This window comes from Cicer arietinum, chromosome 3 (genome assembly GCF_000331145.2).
Source record: "Cicer arietinum cultivar CDC Frontier isolate Library 1 chromosome 3, Cicar.CDCFrontier_v2.0, whole genome shotgun sequence".
Lineage (NCBI taxonomy): Eukaryota > Viridiplantae > Streptophyta > Magnoliopsida > Fabales > Fabaceae > Cicer > Cicer arietinum.
This window is the reverse complement of record NC_021162.2, coordinates 65,666,347-65,683,911: the sequence shown is the minus strand read 5'-3', so window position 1 is coordinate 65,683,911 and position 17,565 is coordinate 65,666,347. Positions and strand designations below refer to the sequence as shown.

Here is a 17,565-nt window from a genome sequence, read left to right as displayed (position 1 = left end):
TGAGACATGTTTTGAAGTGTATGAATGTTTGTTTGCTTTATACTATATATAGGTTATTTATACAAAGGAAGCACTTGACTTGATGTTGATATTGGAGTTATTTGAAATTAAATCATTTTGATAAAAAATTTACACTCTCTACTATTGGAGAGGAAAAAAATATGCAATTTAAATATTTGTTCTGGAAAGTGTAATAGTATTAGAATCATGAAGGTGTTTGAAAAAAGTCTATTTTTTATCAAAAAAATAAATAAATTCAACTAGTATTACAATCATTAGGTGAGATGAGATGAACATGTTATTATATCTTAAAGAAGTATAATTCTTGAAGCGATTGAAATAATTAGATAATAGAAATTCTGAATGAGATTTATACTCTATGTAGAGTGGAGTACCTAACTATGGAATTATACATGCAAAATCATAAATACACGAACATTTGATAATACACTCTATAAAAATGTTATACGTGGATTTGATGTCAGAGATACAATTTAAAACTACAAGTCACTCTTGAATTTGAAGTTTACTTGTTATAGAAAAGTTCAAGTCGGAAGACAAATCTGCTTATACACAATCTTATAGAAACGTTATTTCAGAAATATTTTTTAAATTCAAGTAGAGAATTATTGAAAATGATGACGAGAACAATAAAAATTAGTTGATGTGAATTGAAAAAATAAGGAAGTCTCATAACACACACTAGTAGTACTTATAAGGTGGAGGTAAGTCAATTAAGGTGTGCTCTAAAGGGTACCCAATTTTGTGAAGGAGTGAGAACCATGCAAATTGACCACCACACATATGTGTATGAGCCGTTGTCATTCGTTCGACCGAACTAGGCCTGTGTTTGGGCTAAGTGTGTATTATTTTTTAATATCTGCACATCAGATTTTGCCCCGGTCAAAACCTAGCATTTCTCGCATTGCAGTTTTATGTGAATTCATGCATAGTTTTTGCCTATTTAAAACCTAGCAATTTTTGGATTGCAGTTTTTTGTGGATCCGATTTAATGGATCGCACATTTTTCTCTTCTTCAATTTGTAGAATTCCTTTATAAATAGAGGACTATGCTAAGATGAAAAACACACAAAAAATACTCTGAAAATTCGAGACTTTTCTCTGCTTCTCTTTTTCCACTTCATCTTTTTTTCTTTCTTTTGAGTGATCATAATACTATATTACGAGTGGTAGCTTTTAACTGCCATATTGAGAGTGTAATTTTAGAATGATTTTTTATGATGTAGTAGAATCCTGATACAATTTGTTTGGATTGTGTTATATATATTGGAAACTTCGTGGTTGATAGTCTGTCTTGTATAATTTGGACAATGCCGCAAAACGTTTTAAAAAGAGTGACATAGTCGGAGACTTAATTCAGTAATATATTCAGTGACTGAAAAAAAAAATTTGAAATAGATTTTCGAAACTAAAAACTAATAGTTGAAATTAAATCATTTTAATAAAAATTTCACATTGTCTATTTTTGTAGAAGAAAGAAATATGTAATTCAAGTATTTATTTTCGAGAGTGTAATAGTATTAAAATTAAGAGGTGTTTGAAGAAAAAAAGTTTCTCACAAACCAAAATTCAAATAGTATTATTTTTTAATTGTCATTAAAAAATAATTGTGATTTTTCTTTGATTTTGAAATTTTTACGTTATATTCTTGTATTTAATTATTATATTTAATTTCTTTTTATCCATTTTTCATGAGATTTAAATACTTTGTTGTATCTTGATAATTATAAAAGAAACACTATTCTATATTATAAAAGAAACACTATATTCTATATAAGTGTTTGAAGTGCACGATACAATATTTCAATATATTGATATTTTATTTATTTTTATATACATTTAGTTGAATAATACAAGTCTTTGAATGTTCCATGTTAATTATAATCAATGACTATCGATGCTTAACAACATAACCTATTTGAATGGATCTATTTTAATAGGTGGAACCATAATCACTTATTAGCAAAATAAATATTTTGATATTTTGGGGCGTGCTATTCATGAATTAAAGAATCGATAGAATTATTGTAACAATATTTAAAGGATAGACCCCCTCTAAAATATATATTTTGAGATATGACAGTGAGTTTTTTATGATTGCTAATTCTATCCATCTAAAATCAGGAAAGATCATAGAAATATTCTATCCTATGACTACGAGAAAGAAGTATTCTATCATTTCTTCTTATTTTATTTGTTATTCTAAATTTATGTAATTAGTCTTTTATTTATTTTTAAATATACTTAGCTAGATATTTCACAGAGAGCTAATTAACATCAACCTCCGTCATGAAATAGAAGCTGCAAGAGATTTTTTTTTGGAAGAAAATGGTTATTTTGGCTTAAGGAAGGAGATTGTTATACGAGATTTTTTCACTCCTCTGCTATGTCAAGGAAAAAAGATGAACGACATTCGAAATTTGCATGATGCTGATAGAAATGTTATATTGCTAACCAACAAGGTTTATGTCATATTGTTGACAAAACAATATTTTGAGGATCTTTTCTAGCAGAGCCTAACCACCATGTATCACTTCAAATCACAATATCATGTATTTTTTAAAGTTGACTTTAAGCAAGTGAGACAAACAATATTCTCTCTCCTTCTACAAATATCTTAGAGTTAGATCACAACAGCACACATCATCAATATTCGGAAAACTTATCAAAACCAAGTTTTAAGGTCAGATTTATTAACTTGTATTTGATTATGCTCTGACTAAAATTGAATTGATTTTGTAAAATTTATTTTAATTTAAAGTGAGTTGAATGTAAAATTATTTGATTATATTTAGGTAAAGATAAATTCACCAATAAATTTTAGTATTAAAATCACATTTAGATTTAAAAACTACATATTCTAACTTTAAATAATTATCAATTTTGAAGATAGAATCAATTTTATTCAATAACATCCAAACATACCACAATGAATTTGATAACTTCAAAATTGAAACCAAATTTATACTTGGATGACAAATTATTAATATAGGTGCTCATTTGCTGCAAGGGCGATCATATATTTGATTTTAGTTGTTTAGACTAATATTGCATTAAAATGAATTACACTTTTCTAGTGGAAAAACCTCCAACAAATGTTATAAAAAAGAATTATCAAGTCACACATCAAAACGCAGAATAAGCTAAGCAACATGCTAATTTTTGGAGGCCTCCAATGTAGAGAGAGTTGACCCAATAGAGTTGGAGGTCTAATTCAAACATTGAAATAAGAAAGAAGATCATTTTAAATGCAAGATAATAACATAATAATTAAGAATTTTGAAAAATAAATTAAAAACTTATTGATTACACATATGTTTCAAAAATAAGATTTAATATGGATAATGTTAATTTATAATTTTTAAAACAAAATAAAATAATTTTTATTTTCCATTAAAATAATTTTATTAATAGGTGCACAACTTGACTAGAATGGACAACAAAATCAAAGTCTTACTTGTTACCAAGTACCGACTGAACTTAACAACCATGAATGATTTTGTAATATATAATTAATATTAATATAAACTATTTTGTTTGGAGGCCATAATTTCTTTATTAAGGTCATGGCTTACTTGACGTTGGGTTTTGAGCCGATCTTCCATAGGTTAACAACTAATTATAGATTGAAAGTTTATATTAAATATATAATTTTATAAACTTTTACCAAAATATATAATCATGACATTGAAATACATAAAATTCATTTATCTCAAATAATTTTTTTTAAACGTAAGAAGTTAAAGAATATATAATATAAGGCGTATACACACTATATAAAAGGATATTTTAATAATTGTAGCACTGTTCAATAACATTTTATTAAATATATATCTTATAAAAATAACCATTTGATTAAAAATTTATATCATATAAATTATTTTTACAAATTTGTACATGTAGTTAGATTCAATTGAATTCTAAAGTTACATTTTTATGATTCTTTAATTAATATACAAAAATTTATAAATTTATCTTATAAATTTGTACATGTAGTTATAAAAAAACATAAAAATGTAAGTTACAAATATACATTAATTAATTCATAAGAAAAATTTATACTAATCTTAAAGAAGCAACATAATATAAAAATACGGTTGCTTCCTGTTAGCGCGTAATTGCAATAATGATTATACGCGGGCGGGTTATAGTTTTGATTCTATGATGGAACAAACAAATACTAATAATTTCATGGTTCCCTTTAAGTACAAGGTTAGCAATAGCATTAGCATGCATGATCTTGTAATATTCCTTGCACTTTGGACATGTCTTTTTTCCAAGCACTCAATTTTGTGTCATGCATACCTTCTATGTCTAGAATATTATTACTCTCATAATTCCTTCATTCGATTCATTTTAAGGTTAAGCCTTTGAGAAAATTATTAGTCGTATTTATTTTTAACTAAAAATGTTCTTATTGTATAAGCTATGAGTTAAATGGCTAATTACTATTTGTCGTCGATATATAAAATTGTCCTTATTATATAAACTTGTTGGTCCTATTTATACGCAACATATCGTACACGTTTTTATTTTCAATAGAAATTCATCTCCCTAAGCAAGTGGGCAGTGGCTTTTATTTAATGAATGTAATTAATGGTATTTTTAAAACAATAATACTATTATTAAGTTCATTAAATCCGTTTCATTGATATTCCTTTCTGTTTATGATGAATGTCACTTTTATTTATTTTATACATATTAAGCAATAAATTACAAATAAAATAAGGAGAATAATAATTTCAACAAATTATTTTTATAAATCATTGGTATATTTTTTACTGTCATGAATGTAAAATGAAATATAACAATATTTTATTCTAAGGATAATGTACATATAATTAATTAGACAATACAATAAAAATAAACAAATAGTTAAACGTCACATTGAAAATTAAAATGATATTCATTTTAAAACAAATATTATTTTATTAAAATGACATTTATTATAAAATATATAAAATATTTTATTTTGTTTATTTATTTATAAATAAATAGAGTAAGAGGAAATAATCAATTTTTATTTTAAAAATTATGTGTTTAGTTTAACTTTAAATAGAGAATAGGAGGAGAGTAACATTATTCGTAAATCTATGTTTTGTTCTCTCTCCATTCTAAATATTTGAAGGGGAAGGAAGGAGAAAATATCAATACAATTTATAGAAGACATTTAAATATCTCATCTTCATTTACACCTAAGTTACATCGCCGTCGACATAAAAAAAAAAGATTGTCATTAACTATTTATATTTATTTATGAAAAAATATATTAATATTTTGTAGAAATTTTAATATTTGTTCCGAGCTTGGCGTGGTTAGTGTCCCCACTCCCAAAGGAAGAAAAAAAGTTTTGAAGATTCAGATTTGGATCCTTAAGTAGGTGAAAATCTGAAAGAAAAAAGTATAGTACCCTTCAGATTTTGTTTTTGTTTTTTTGTTTCAAGTTAGGAAAGTCAGAACAGTCTATTCTTTCAACAGTTTCCCAAATTATTTAATTTATATACTTCTTTTCCATTTTCTTCTTTTCCCTTTCAAGGGATAATATTTCTACTTTTGGACCATTTTAAGCTCAGAGAATGTTCAACTCTCATGTTTTTTACACCAAAAATGTTTATTTTTTTATGTTAAGGTTTTCTCAGTTTTAATCTTAGTTTTATGCTTTTGTTCTTTGTTTCATGGTTGTTTAACAGTGTTGGTCTCTGAAGCCTCTTTTCTTCATCATTTCATATAATTATTCCCTTTGAAATTTGATCTTGTTCACCTTTGTTTTTTCTTCTGGAACCAAATTTCACTCACCCCATTTTTTAGCTCACTTTGTGTTTGTGAAATTGTCTGTTATACTTACCACATCTCAAAAGTAAAGAGAAATTGTTTTTTTTTTTTGTCTGGTTTTTTTCTGTGGTTACAAATTGTGTAAAGTTTGTTAATTTGGCTATAAAATCATTGCACATACTCTTCTTTCATCTGGGTTTTCAGGTTAATTTGTTGAAATTGAGTTCTGGGATTCTTTGGGGTTTATTTTTGGGAAATGAAACATATAGGGTTCTAGTTTGATTCAGAAAATGGGATCTCATGGTGGAGCAATTCAAGAGCCAAAGACTGGACCTTTGGCTAGAGAAGGGTCTTTATACAATCTTACCCTTGATGAGGTTCAAAATCAGCTTGGAAATTTAGGGAAACCCTTAGGAAGCATGAATCTAGATGAACTACTCAAGAGTTTGTGGACTTCTGAAGCTGCTCAAGCTTCTGGATTGGATTCTGGTACTAATGATGCTTACATGCAGCTAGCTTCTGTGTCATCTATGAATCCACTTACACTCTCTGGTGACCTTAGTAAGAAAACTATTGATGAAGTTTGGAGAGATATGCAACAGAAGAAGAGTATTACTCAGGATAGAAGAACACCTACACTAGGTGAAATGACCTTGGAGGATTTCTTGATGAAAGCTGGTGTGGCTACTGAATCTTTTCCTAATGAGGATAATGCTATTTCAGGAGGTGTTGATTCTCAACAACATGGTCAATGGATGCAGTATCAAATGCCTTCAATGCAGCAGCAACAACAGCAGCAGCAGCACCGGCATCATCAGAATAGTATGATGCCTGGTTTTACTGGTTTTATGACTGGCCATGTGGTTCAACAGCCGATCACGGTTGCAGTGAATCCAGTTTTGGATGCAGGATACTCTGAAGTAATGGCTACTACTTCATCGGATACACAAACACCAGGTAGGAAAAGGGATGCCTCTGGTAATGTTGTTGAGAAAACTGTGGAGAGGAGGCAGAAGAGGATGATTAAAAACCGGGAATCTGCAGCTCGGTCGCGCGCAAGAAAACAGGTTATATTTTTTTTCTGTGATGTTTATTTGTAGTATTTTTTTGTTTATATTTGATGCAAGGATTTATATTTGTCTGTGGTGTCAATGAACAGGCTTACACCCAAGAACTGGAGATCAAAGTTTCGCGCTTAGAAGAAGAGAATGAAAGGCTTAAAAGACTACATGTATGTTTCAATTCCATTGCCTGTTTGCATCTATTCTTCTTGTTTGGTGTGACATTTGTTGGTTAGTTTTTTTCCTGCCATCTTGTCAGGGCAATGAGTGGTTGAAATGTTTGTTAGGAGGACTTCAACTTGCCAGTGCTTGCTTGTGAAATAGAATGTTTATACTAGTTGAACTTCCAAAAATATAATTCAATAATTGGTTTATCATTTCTGTTATCGTGATTTATATTTAAGATTCCTTTACTCTTTCTTGATACTTTTTGCCTTTATATGGATGTCTGTTTTGCTTATTAAGCATTGTGTGGAATATCTACAAAAAGTACAAAACAAATATTTCTCAACAAAACTAAGTTTCATCATTTGCTATATATAAGCAACTGCCATTTTGATGCAATGCATGAAAAATCCATTGTTTGGCAATACCGATACTATATGTTACTTTGCCGTTGCTTGTTTGGCTTCTATAACCATCCTAACCATGGAAGTCAATGTATGAGTTTTAAGTCAATTTTGTTAAATTATACAGAAGTTAAGTCGTTATGTATAGCTTTCATTTCATCTGTCTCTCTGGTTAGTTATTTTGCTATTGAAGTGTGGGAACCCATAACATTAGACTGGTGAGCTGCTTTAATCAGTATCTATTTTTCTTTTGTTCAATCCAGTCATACTTCGTCATACATTGTTAAGTCTTCATTACTTGAAAATTGGTACTTAATCTCTATGCCTAATTTCTTGCTTGGTGCTAAAAGACTTGCCGATTTTGAACATTTCCTCTATTTGACTGGTTTGATAAAAGGTCTCTGGTTTAATGGTGATTTCTGACTTTGTTTTTCAAATCTAATATTTTGGTAATATAATGTAGTAGAAGTGTTTTAGGACTTTATGTTGACGGCTTGATTGGAGAATTTGAGGTCTAGAACACAAAGAGGCAATATTAGCATTGGAATATTACTAGTAGAACATATTTTAAAAAATTATATGATGAATATATCAGTGTTGAAGTTGTAAAATATGATAAATGCTCTAGGATGTTTCAATTATATCAGGTGAACGAAAAGGTGTTATGAAGGAGATATTTCTCCAATGCTCGCTCGTTCTTGTGCTAAAAAAATAGAACACGTAACTGGGAGTGAAGATTTTTTAGTTTTAAATTTAATTGTGCAACACACTAACTCATGGCCTTTAAATTGTTTTCAAACATAAGAATAGAGGTTGAGCTTCCTTCTTTTTCTGGAAGCATCTTCTGTATAATGAATAAAAATATGGTGATTTTAATTGTTAAAGTAGATACACTTTGACTATGAAATCCAGATAAACCTTTTATGATTTGTCAAACTATAGTGTGCAATTTGTCTTGGTGAAAGAATTTCAAGTCAATTCTATAAGAATTGATGGTAATGTAGAGAATATAAAATGCTATTGACATTGAATAAAATAAGTAGCCAGTAGTAATAACCTTGATCATTTATCTGTGTCTGTGATATGGCTGTACCTTACATAAATGATATTTGAAGCAACAATGCAATGCGGTATATGATTAACTGGTTCTTTGAGTTTGCGACTTTATAACCGCTGTCGCGTACTTGATCATTTTCACTTTGCTGAATTATAACATTGTTGAAACATAAACGACACACTAATAATGTTTTAAACAACAGTATTAATTAATTAATGATTATAGATGATTATCTCTGCACGTATTAACTCTCTTGTGAATCTTTCATGCAGGAGATAGAGAGAGTATTGCCAAGTATGCCGCCACCAGACCCTAAGCATCAGCTTCGCAGAACTAGCTCAGCTCCCCTTTGATGGCTTCATTGCAAATGAGTTTGTAGCAAAAGTCCACACACTCCCATTGTTCTTTCTCATTTGCAGCATATATACCTGAACACTCAAGTTTCCAACAATTGGAAAGCTATTTTTCTCCTGGAAATGCAACGATTAATTATCGCCAGCATGTCCTCTTCAAAAGTGTTTTCCTGTATGTACATTTTGTAAGCCCGACAGACTTTCAGTTTACTCAGCATTATATATATGCTTTAGTGTAATTTTGAACAGAACACTTTGTGGCTTTATTATTATTTTTTGGGTTCTGCTGTGTGTGTGAGTGTGTGGTGCGATTGCGATTAAAAACCATTGCTCTTGTTGCATTTGCTTAAACTGGCAAAACATTTTGATTTCAACTAATTTCATGAGTTCTGTATTTTGTCTGCCAAAGAAGTGTTGGAATCACATGTCCCATGGTACTTTAGGTACAGGCTTAAATAAATTTTTTATACCTGAAAATATATCAGTTTTAACTTAGTCTTGGATTTGTTTTACTCCTTGAAAAATGTGAAATTGTGTTTTTGATCATTGTTGATTTGTTTTACTCCTTGAAAAATGTGAAATTATGTTTTTGGTCATTGTTGTTTTTGGTCCTAAACTATTTGATCTTGTTGGAATTAGTCTTATATTTCATATTTCAGGGATTAAAACTAATATGATCTTTATACTATAGGGACTAGTACCAACATGTATATAGTCTACGATCAAAACAATAAGGATCAAAACCAAAACTTTATATGTTTTAGGGACTAAAAAAACATGGATCAAAAGTAAAATTGATATACTTACCTTGACGAAAAAAAAAAATTTTAACTTCGGCTTACCTAGTTAAGCACAATTTGTTATTGTGAATTTCGATTGGTTTAAGTTTAATATGCTGTACCTGTGCTAGAGTGAATGTTCAGTGTAACTTTTTTTTTCTTCTTTCCATTCTGCTGTTTGGTGAGACACACTAGAAAACAATTATTTTCCAACCAGTCTCATATCATTAGATTGTCTTAAGTTTGTATGCATGTTAAATTTTACTTTTCATGTTCTAACTTTGTGTAATTGGATTTTTATTGAAAAAAATAAACCTCTTCATCTTTTGAAACAAGTCCACACAGTTTGCCAAGACTTCTAATTGAAAATTTATGTAGAAGTAATGCTTGGAAGAATGACAATCTTACATGAAAAGCTTGCTTAAAAGCTTTGCAGAAACTTGACTGCTTTAAGCCTAAAGGCATAGAAGCCTGGCAGCGTAATCAAGAAGCATCATGCTCAAGATTTTGACAGAATAGTCTCAAAGACTTCACCTTCAGAAGCATTCACAGATCAAAGCTTTACTAAACAGTTAACTATTACATTCTATGTTTACTAGAAGATTGAAATGTCAAAAGAACATCACTCTTGAACATACAAAATATGCTGCAATGAGAAATACATCAGAAAACTCAATACAGAAGTTTGAATGCTTTATTCTAGTATTAACAACAAATACAGAAGATGAAGGAACAAATATATCATTATCTAAGGAGTAATATAATGTCACAAGAGATACTTTCACATAAATAGAAGCTACATGCTAGCCTGTTTGGGAAAACATTACTCAGAAGCTTGATCTGTCACTCAATCTTGCTACAAGATTCAGCTTAAACAAGATAATTAAGCTTTCTTTCCCACATCATAAAATATCAAGTGTTCACATTACTATCATTACAACCATGTTTATATATTTCCCAGGCAAGCTAGTTCGATAAATTAACTTCATATTTCTTTACAAAAATGATTAAAAATTGAAAATGCCAGTTATGCTTTAACAAGGGAAAACAATAAATGACACATTTAAATATGTATATGAAAATTTGAAATGGTAGTGGTAAATAAAACTCTTTTACAACTTTCTTTCTTTTCTTTTGAAGTACACAGTAAGAACGAGCTATGTTTTTTTTTCTTCAAGATATGCAAAAGGTGAGAATTGAGAGAAATTAATGAATGTAAAGGAAAGCTTGTTTTCCTATATTCAACAATAATAAGTCTTATCTCACATGTTGACTTCAATGATAAAACAATGCCTTCACTAGCTAATTAACAACTTTGAAACTTGGACAATAATAACAACGTGAACATTGATAAATGACAAGTGTCCAGCTCCCAACATTCATCATCCATGACCACATGTACAATGCATTTCTGTTGACCGTGGGAGCACGGTGGTGTTTATGACTCTCACAACAGGAGAGAAGAATGCATCTATCTCTACATTAATATATACAAATGGATTGCATGGAATATAATTTACAAAAATATGATCTGTATTTTCTACTAGATATTACAATAAGACACATGGTTGAACTACAAACAGAACCTAATTCTTACTGCTCACTCTCATTGTCTTCTTCGTTTTCTGTCTCCAAATCAAATCCCAAGCCAGCATCATCTCCATACAAGTTTGGATCCATCAGACCAACATTACAATCATTTTTCTGTGCAGTCTTTCTTGGAACTTGGGATGCATCGAAGCCATCCTTTGAACCTTCATCAATTCTCTGTTTTTTAAGTGGAGAAAAAGTATCTGCAAGGGCATCACTAGACCCAGAAGGCTCTGACTGGGGATGATTTTGCTTTTCATGGGGCAACGGGAACGTTTCCGAGGCTGTCAAGGTACTGCCTAATTTCTGCTGTTCCTCTATGATCTTCTGCAAGTATTTACCCTGAGCTTCAATTCTCATTTGTAACTGCTTCTGAACCTGGAATATCAATGAAGCAAATGCAAGGCTTTATCATTAGCAGAAACAACTTACTCAGAATAACTACAATACTATTAAATTTAACAAACAGTATTCACCTTATTATCACACTCCCTGAAACTAATTAGAAACTAATTAGAAACTAATTATTATTCTTCATCAGAAGGCTAATGTAATAGATGTAAGAGTAATGGGTTTACCCAGGAAACAGAAGATGCATATGACTTTCAGATCAAACAAACAGAGTGGATGTATATAAAAGAATTACATAAAATTTACACGCAATAAAAGATTAAGCACTGGCTTCTGTTCAATTCCAATGTACTCGCTTATAAAAAATTACAGTCAATGAAAAAATTGAACATCAAATTAATAGTTAATCCACTAATCTAATGATCACCGAATCTCTTCAGATTACTATAGCAACATTTGAAGTTTCTACTGTAAGCTAAACATAAACCAATCACTCAAATCAGCCATATGGATGCTTATTCAGTTATTCTCTTCAAGATGCATACGGCATTTTCTAATTTCTATCAATAAACAAAAGTAAAAATGATTTATATGTTTTAAATGTCAATTTACTTTAGTTGTCACTCGCATATAATAAATAAAAGATGGTTGGGGTTAGTAGTATAGCATCCAAGTTTAATCATTATTGAAGTTATTGGGCTTTAGATAAAGAGGGAAAAGAAAGAAAAAAAAACTTTGAATTATTAATATAGTTTGATATGATTAATGATTATGATTTGATACATAAAGGCTAGAAAACCAACCCTTCGTTATACTAATACAAGTTTCCAATTCCTAATTAAATAAGGAAACAAATCATGGTAATAACCAAGAAATATGGAAACCAATCTTAAAAGACAGTCCAAGATACTCTAATATCAAAATTCAAGATATCTTCATATTTTCTAACAATCATAACATATTAAATCACATGTATGATTTAGGGAGCAAACTCTAAATGAAAAGGAAATTTTTACTGAGCTAGCTATAGGGGATTAAAAGAAGCATAGTTGCTTATCATTGTCATCTATTATTCTTCCCTATCACCAGTTTGTACCTTAGTATGCATTATCGCTCTGTAGTCAATAGCAGCTGTCGCAGTGATAGGTCGCGACATGGCGGCTCTGCGCTACTCGAAACGGTGTTGCGGCACAGTTTAGGGTTGCGGCTGCGGCGACGTTCTTCGCAGCACAATTGCGGAGAAGATGAGGAAGAAACACGAAAAAGGAGGCCGCAACAGTTTTTTAAGAGCGCAGAGTCTAAAATACTCTCGATTTTAATGAGCGCAAAGTCTAAAATGTCCTCACTTTTTAGAGTGCAAAGTCTAAAATACCCTTGATTTTTGTCTTTTTATCTCCAGGTAACTTTTTACTGGAATTTTCACGACCTTTCTTCTCCAAACATTACAAGTGCAGTGCTCTGTTTTTGAAAACCTACGATATTTCTTCTTCGCAACCATCCCCCTTGTTCCTTTCTTTCCCACGACTGATTCTTCTCAAGAAAGTTTCCCGTTTCTCCGCGCCAACGTCCACCTCTTCTCTGCAACCATTCGTCTCCTCCCTGTTCCTTCCATCTCATCGACCATTATTCGGCGACCATTATTCTGCTCTGTTTTTCAATTTCTGTCTGTTTCTGTGCTAACAGTACCCTTTTATGGCATCATCTTAGTTCTTTTCATCTCCCCTGTTTTTCTGTTTCTGCTTTGGTGATTAGTTATCAATATGTGTTTAGCTTTGTGCATTAATCTATTTTTCTAGCCATCATGTGTATGGTTGAAAGTGCTTGTCATGTTTTTCTAGACTTCGATGTAGCGGCCATACCGCTACCTGCTATAGCGTTTTGGGAGTCGGCTGCTACGCTACATTATCTGCTACTGACTACATAGCATTATAGCTGCTTTTTTAGGTCCTTTAGCGTACAACTTCTTCTAAACCTCTTACACATGGACAAGAAGAAGGAATAGAGTATTTGCAGGCTAAACTAATGCTCTCTTTCAGCAACTACGAAAAATATAAAGCTATGTACCAAACCTCAAGTTGTTCGTGCAGACGTTTCTGAACCTCCATCTGCATTCTTAGCGCGTCATTGATTTGCAAACCCCTGCAGCCCATGATGGTTTTATTAAAATATTAGAAGCAAAGTGGAGAAATTGCAAATTATCTTTGGAAAACAACTAAGATACTCACGGAGAAGACTCAGCGCCAGAATTGCTGTCTCCAGAATTTCTTTTCTCATCTTTAGAATCTGAAAGTCCAAAAAAGAACTCCCACTGAGTCAATTGGAAATGTGAAATAAAAAACTGCATGGCATTTGTGATAAATTTGTTTCAGGAGAGGAAGGGCAAGGAAAAACGAAGGTACCTTTACCATCAGCTGGTGATTCGGGCAAGTACTTTGCCAAGCGATACTTCTACATGTAGTGATATCAGAGAAAAATTATAATCAAGGTCAAAATAGTAAAATATTTTACGAAGATATACATAAATTGTTAGACAAGATAATGATACCTGTAAATGGCTTTTAACATGATAAATGGTCAGTCCAGGTACACCCATCACTCTCAGAACACCTTTTGGTGTTGCTCCTGTCATGAATAATTTAAAATTACAAAGATCCAGTAAATTAGCTAAAGTTTTGCAGATCATCATGTAAAAGCAAAAACAAAAAAGGAAATGAAAAGAGTGGCCCTGTCCATCAATGGCTATACACAAGTACAAATAATCAACCACTAAAATATTTAAAAAGGTTCGGCCAACTGGTGCCAAGAGAATAATACTATACTAGTGTTAGTTAAGGAATCAAAAAATGGCAAGTCTTTATTGAAAAGTGCATCATTCAATGCATAAGTAATATAAAGGACACACTTTTTATTTAAGAATATCTATTTATTCATTCTTTAAAGGACACTTTCCATCATTATGAAGGTTGCAAAAGATGAACTGAATTTCAGGCAAAATAAAACTTCCCAGTCATATATGATTCAAAAATTAGCATTAAATGCCCTATTTAATGGCTACACTAAATTGAGTTCAATCCATACAGTCCAACATGGTATTGTCAATTGGTGCACAACTCAAACCTTGGAATGCAAGTAACAAAATGTGCAAATGCTCAAATAGTTACAGCCTTACAGGAATAAATTGATCACAGCTTTCAAGAAAACAAAATAACCCCGCCTTTAACATTAAACTAATGATATTTACACACTACATTACTTCTGTGATAATGTGACAAACAATTCCTGCAAAGCATTATCTTTTCATATGTCTTTGCAAGACAATGATAAATTTCTAAAGGCTTGTTTGGGAGGGGAGGGGAGGGTTTACAATACCTTGTTTAGGACATTTTACAAAAGAGGGAAAGGGTTTAGACTTAACTGATTTTCAGAAACCCTACAAAACCCTCCTTCGGTGTTTTTTCTCAATTCTCCCAAATTAGAAGGTTTACTCTCCCTTCCAAACAAGATGAACAATTACTTTCCCTCCTCTCCACTCTACTCCTAACTTCTAAACATAGCCAAAAAGAAATATTTTCTCCCTAAGAGGACATGTTATAATCTCGATACTGAAAAGAAATACCCACTATCTGGTCCACCAAGTTGTGTAATGGCATCCACAAAACGGTCATGAAGATCAGATGTCCAACGCAAACGTTGTTTCCCACTTCCTCCAGCAGGTGCTACATTTTTCACAGCAGATCCATTCAAAACCCCAACATTTGCAAGTTGTTCAGCTCCACCTTGAGATTTATGCGGCACCATCGTTGCCTGCGGAAACTTCTTTGCATGATACATAGTCACACTAACAACAATTCACAACAAAAAATAATTAAATTTCAATTTTAACCAAATTTCTCAACAAGAAAAAAAAATTAAATTAGATCCACCCTATGCACTTCAAATTAACTATATTATCTAGGTCAAACACTCTTAAAAAACAAGTTAGAAATAACTAAAATCCTCAACAACAAAAAAAAGGAAAATCTCTAGGTCAATTCATGGATACCATAATAAAACTAGAAATGTAAATAACAAAGAAAATTTACCTGCGAGAAGGTTAAAATTGAACAAGGAAATCCGAACGCTGAGATTGTTGAAGGTATGAGGAGAATCTCATTCCTGAAGACGAAATCGAAGCACCAAGAATCCAACACCGGGTTAGGAATTGGATTGGCGGAAGAAGCAGGAGCTTCGACCTAGAGTGAGAAAAAGTGTTTCGAATTTCCGGGATTCTGAGAGAAAATGGGGATTTTCTCGGGAAAATGTAACGAGATTGAGGATTGGTGGTGTTTGTGCGTCAGAAACAAAGAGGTTCCTTTGTCTTTTTTTTTTTTTGGTCTTTGAGGAAATGATTGGATTTTAGAGAGAGAGAACCTCAGCGTTGAAATGAACGGACGGCGGCGTTTTAATTGGGAAGTTGTCGCTAACCATGGTGGAGGGTCCCACACACACTTGTCACGTGTCGCTGCTCTTTTTTGTTTGGATTTTCATTTGTCGTCGTTTCTATATCACGACGAATGCCGTTTAGCTCTCTCAAAGCCTCAAAGATTCCAACCACTGCATGACTGTAAGTATTTTTTTTTTTAATCTTCGATTTCTAAATAATGATTATGATAGTTTTATAATTTTTACGTATGTAAAAATTAATGTCTTATTTACAAAAATAATTCTCTCCAAAATAATGCATTTTGTTTTCTAAAAGAAAAATGTCATTGGTAAGTTAATTAGAATATGATATAATGATGGAAATATGATGTTAGATATTTCTAAAAAAATGTTTGACCACATTTATAAACATTTTTTTTAATATATATAGAAAGGTAGAGAGAAAGAGATATCATAAATTTACTTATTTTACTTTTATCCTCGTACAAGCTCATTTTTTCACCATATTGATTTTGAGTAAATTTACGAAAATAATATGTTGAAAGAAAAAATAAATATAATCATGAAAAATGTGAATAGTTCTCTCATTTGTGAAAATTTTTATACTTAAAAATAATATTTTTAACCTTGTATTAATAAATTTGAAATTTACAAATTATATTAAAGTATAATGTGTGACAAGATTATTTGGTCATCCCAGATCTATTATAATGCAAAAAATAGTTAAATTGTATGTCAACATGTATTGAAGAGTCAAAAGATTCTTCAATCAAACAATTTTTGTGTGTTATTAGTTTCAAAAGAAAGTATTTGTAAATCAATATACCGATCACGTGGATCAACACACTGATCATAAACTAAACAATGTCATGTATGTTTGTTGTCAACTCACAACTAAAAGTTTGTGAGATTTTTGTATCAATTAATTTGACTAAAAGTAAGCTTTCATAAATATATAGAAAGAATTTGGAATGTAGTGAAAGTATTGGATTTTATATTGAACATCGTGTAGAATATATTTATATACAAAAATAGACTTGAAGATGCATTCTTTAGACGTCTAAAGTTAATTATGTGACCAATACTTATAAAAATCATAACTTTTAAATTCTACTTTGGAAACATGCAATCATGTATGTTAAGATATTAATTTGCATCAAGCTAATATGTTACTATAGTCCCCCTCTTAATTTACAATGAATTTTGGGTTGATAACCTAATATTCTCCATCTAAGATTTTTGGTTATGTTGGTATATTTCACTTACTCCAATATAATGCACTAAGATGAGTCGTAAAATAATATTTGAAATAAATATTGGATATAATATATCCATTTATAATAAAGTATATTGAGTCAAGAATTAAGAGACTTGTTTACAAACGAGCTTGGTGACTACCATTTGATATATTAATATTCTCAATATTAGGAGGATAGAATAAGCAGCTAAAAATAATTATTAAAATATATTATATCATCTTGATCCTCGTACAAACTAGTGTGAACCATAAGTTCAAAAGAGAACTTATTTGCAAAGTTTAGAAAAACCAATTATTAACTACAAATATTCCAATCAAAATTGAAGTCCTTG

General features: G+C 30.9%; 2 protein-coding genes across 5 annotated transcripts; one reads left to right on the top strand and one right to left on the bottom strand.

Moving 5' to 3' along the window:
• The first annotated feature begins 5,619 nt into the window (after positions 1 to 5,619).
• LOC101490892 (ABSCISIC ACID-INSENSITIVE 5-like protein 2) lies at positions 5,620 to 9,117 on the top strand. The gene is made up of 3 exons (XM_004493231.4): positions 5,620 to 6,860; positions 6,953 to 7,024; positions 8,753 to 9,117. Exons 1-3 carry the CDS (start codon positions 6,084 to 6,086, stop codon positions 8,831 to 8,833), a joined length of 930 nt encoding a protein of 309 aa, XP_004493288.1. The 5' UTR covers positions 5,620 to 6,083; the 3' UTR covers positions 8,834 to 9,117.
• Positions 9,118 to 10,934: 1,817 nt separating this feature from the next.
• Positions 10,935 to 16,096, bottom strand: LOC101490139 (myb family transcription factor PHL7-like). Of its 4 annotated transcripts, none has more exons than XM_004493229.4 (7): positions 15,636 to 16,096; positions 15,174 to 15,357; positions 14,099 to 14,175; positions 13,953 to 14,001; positions 13,779 to 13,836; positions 13,623 to 13,692; positions 10,935 to 11,580 (listed from the first exon to the last, which is right to left on the bottom strand). In XM_004493229.4, the coding sequence occupies exons 2-7, from the start codon at positions 15,349 to 15,351 to the stop codon at positions 11,206 to 11,208; spliced, it is 807 nt and encodes a 268-aa protein (XP_004493286.1). In that variant the 5' UTR covers positions 15,352 to 15,357; positions 15,636 to 16,096; the 3' UTR covers positions 10,935 to 11,205. The 4 variants fall into 4 exon arrangements, with proteins under 4 accessions (XP_004493286.1, XP_004493285.1, XP_004493287.1 ...); XM_004493228.4 differs by having other exon boundaries at positions 15,174 to 15,391; positions 15,636 to 15,969; XM_004493230.4 differs by having other exon boundaries at positions 15,170 to 15,391; positions 15,636 to 15,966.
• Between the last annotated feature and the right edge of the window lie 1,469 nt (positions 16,097 to 17,565).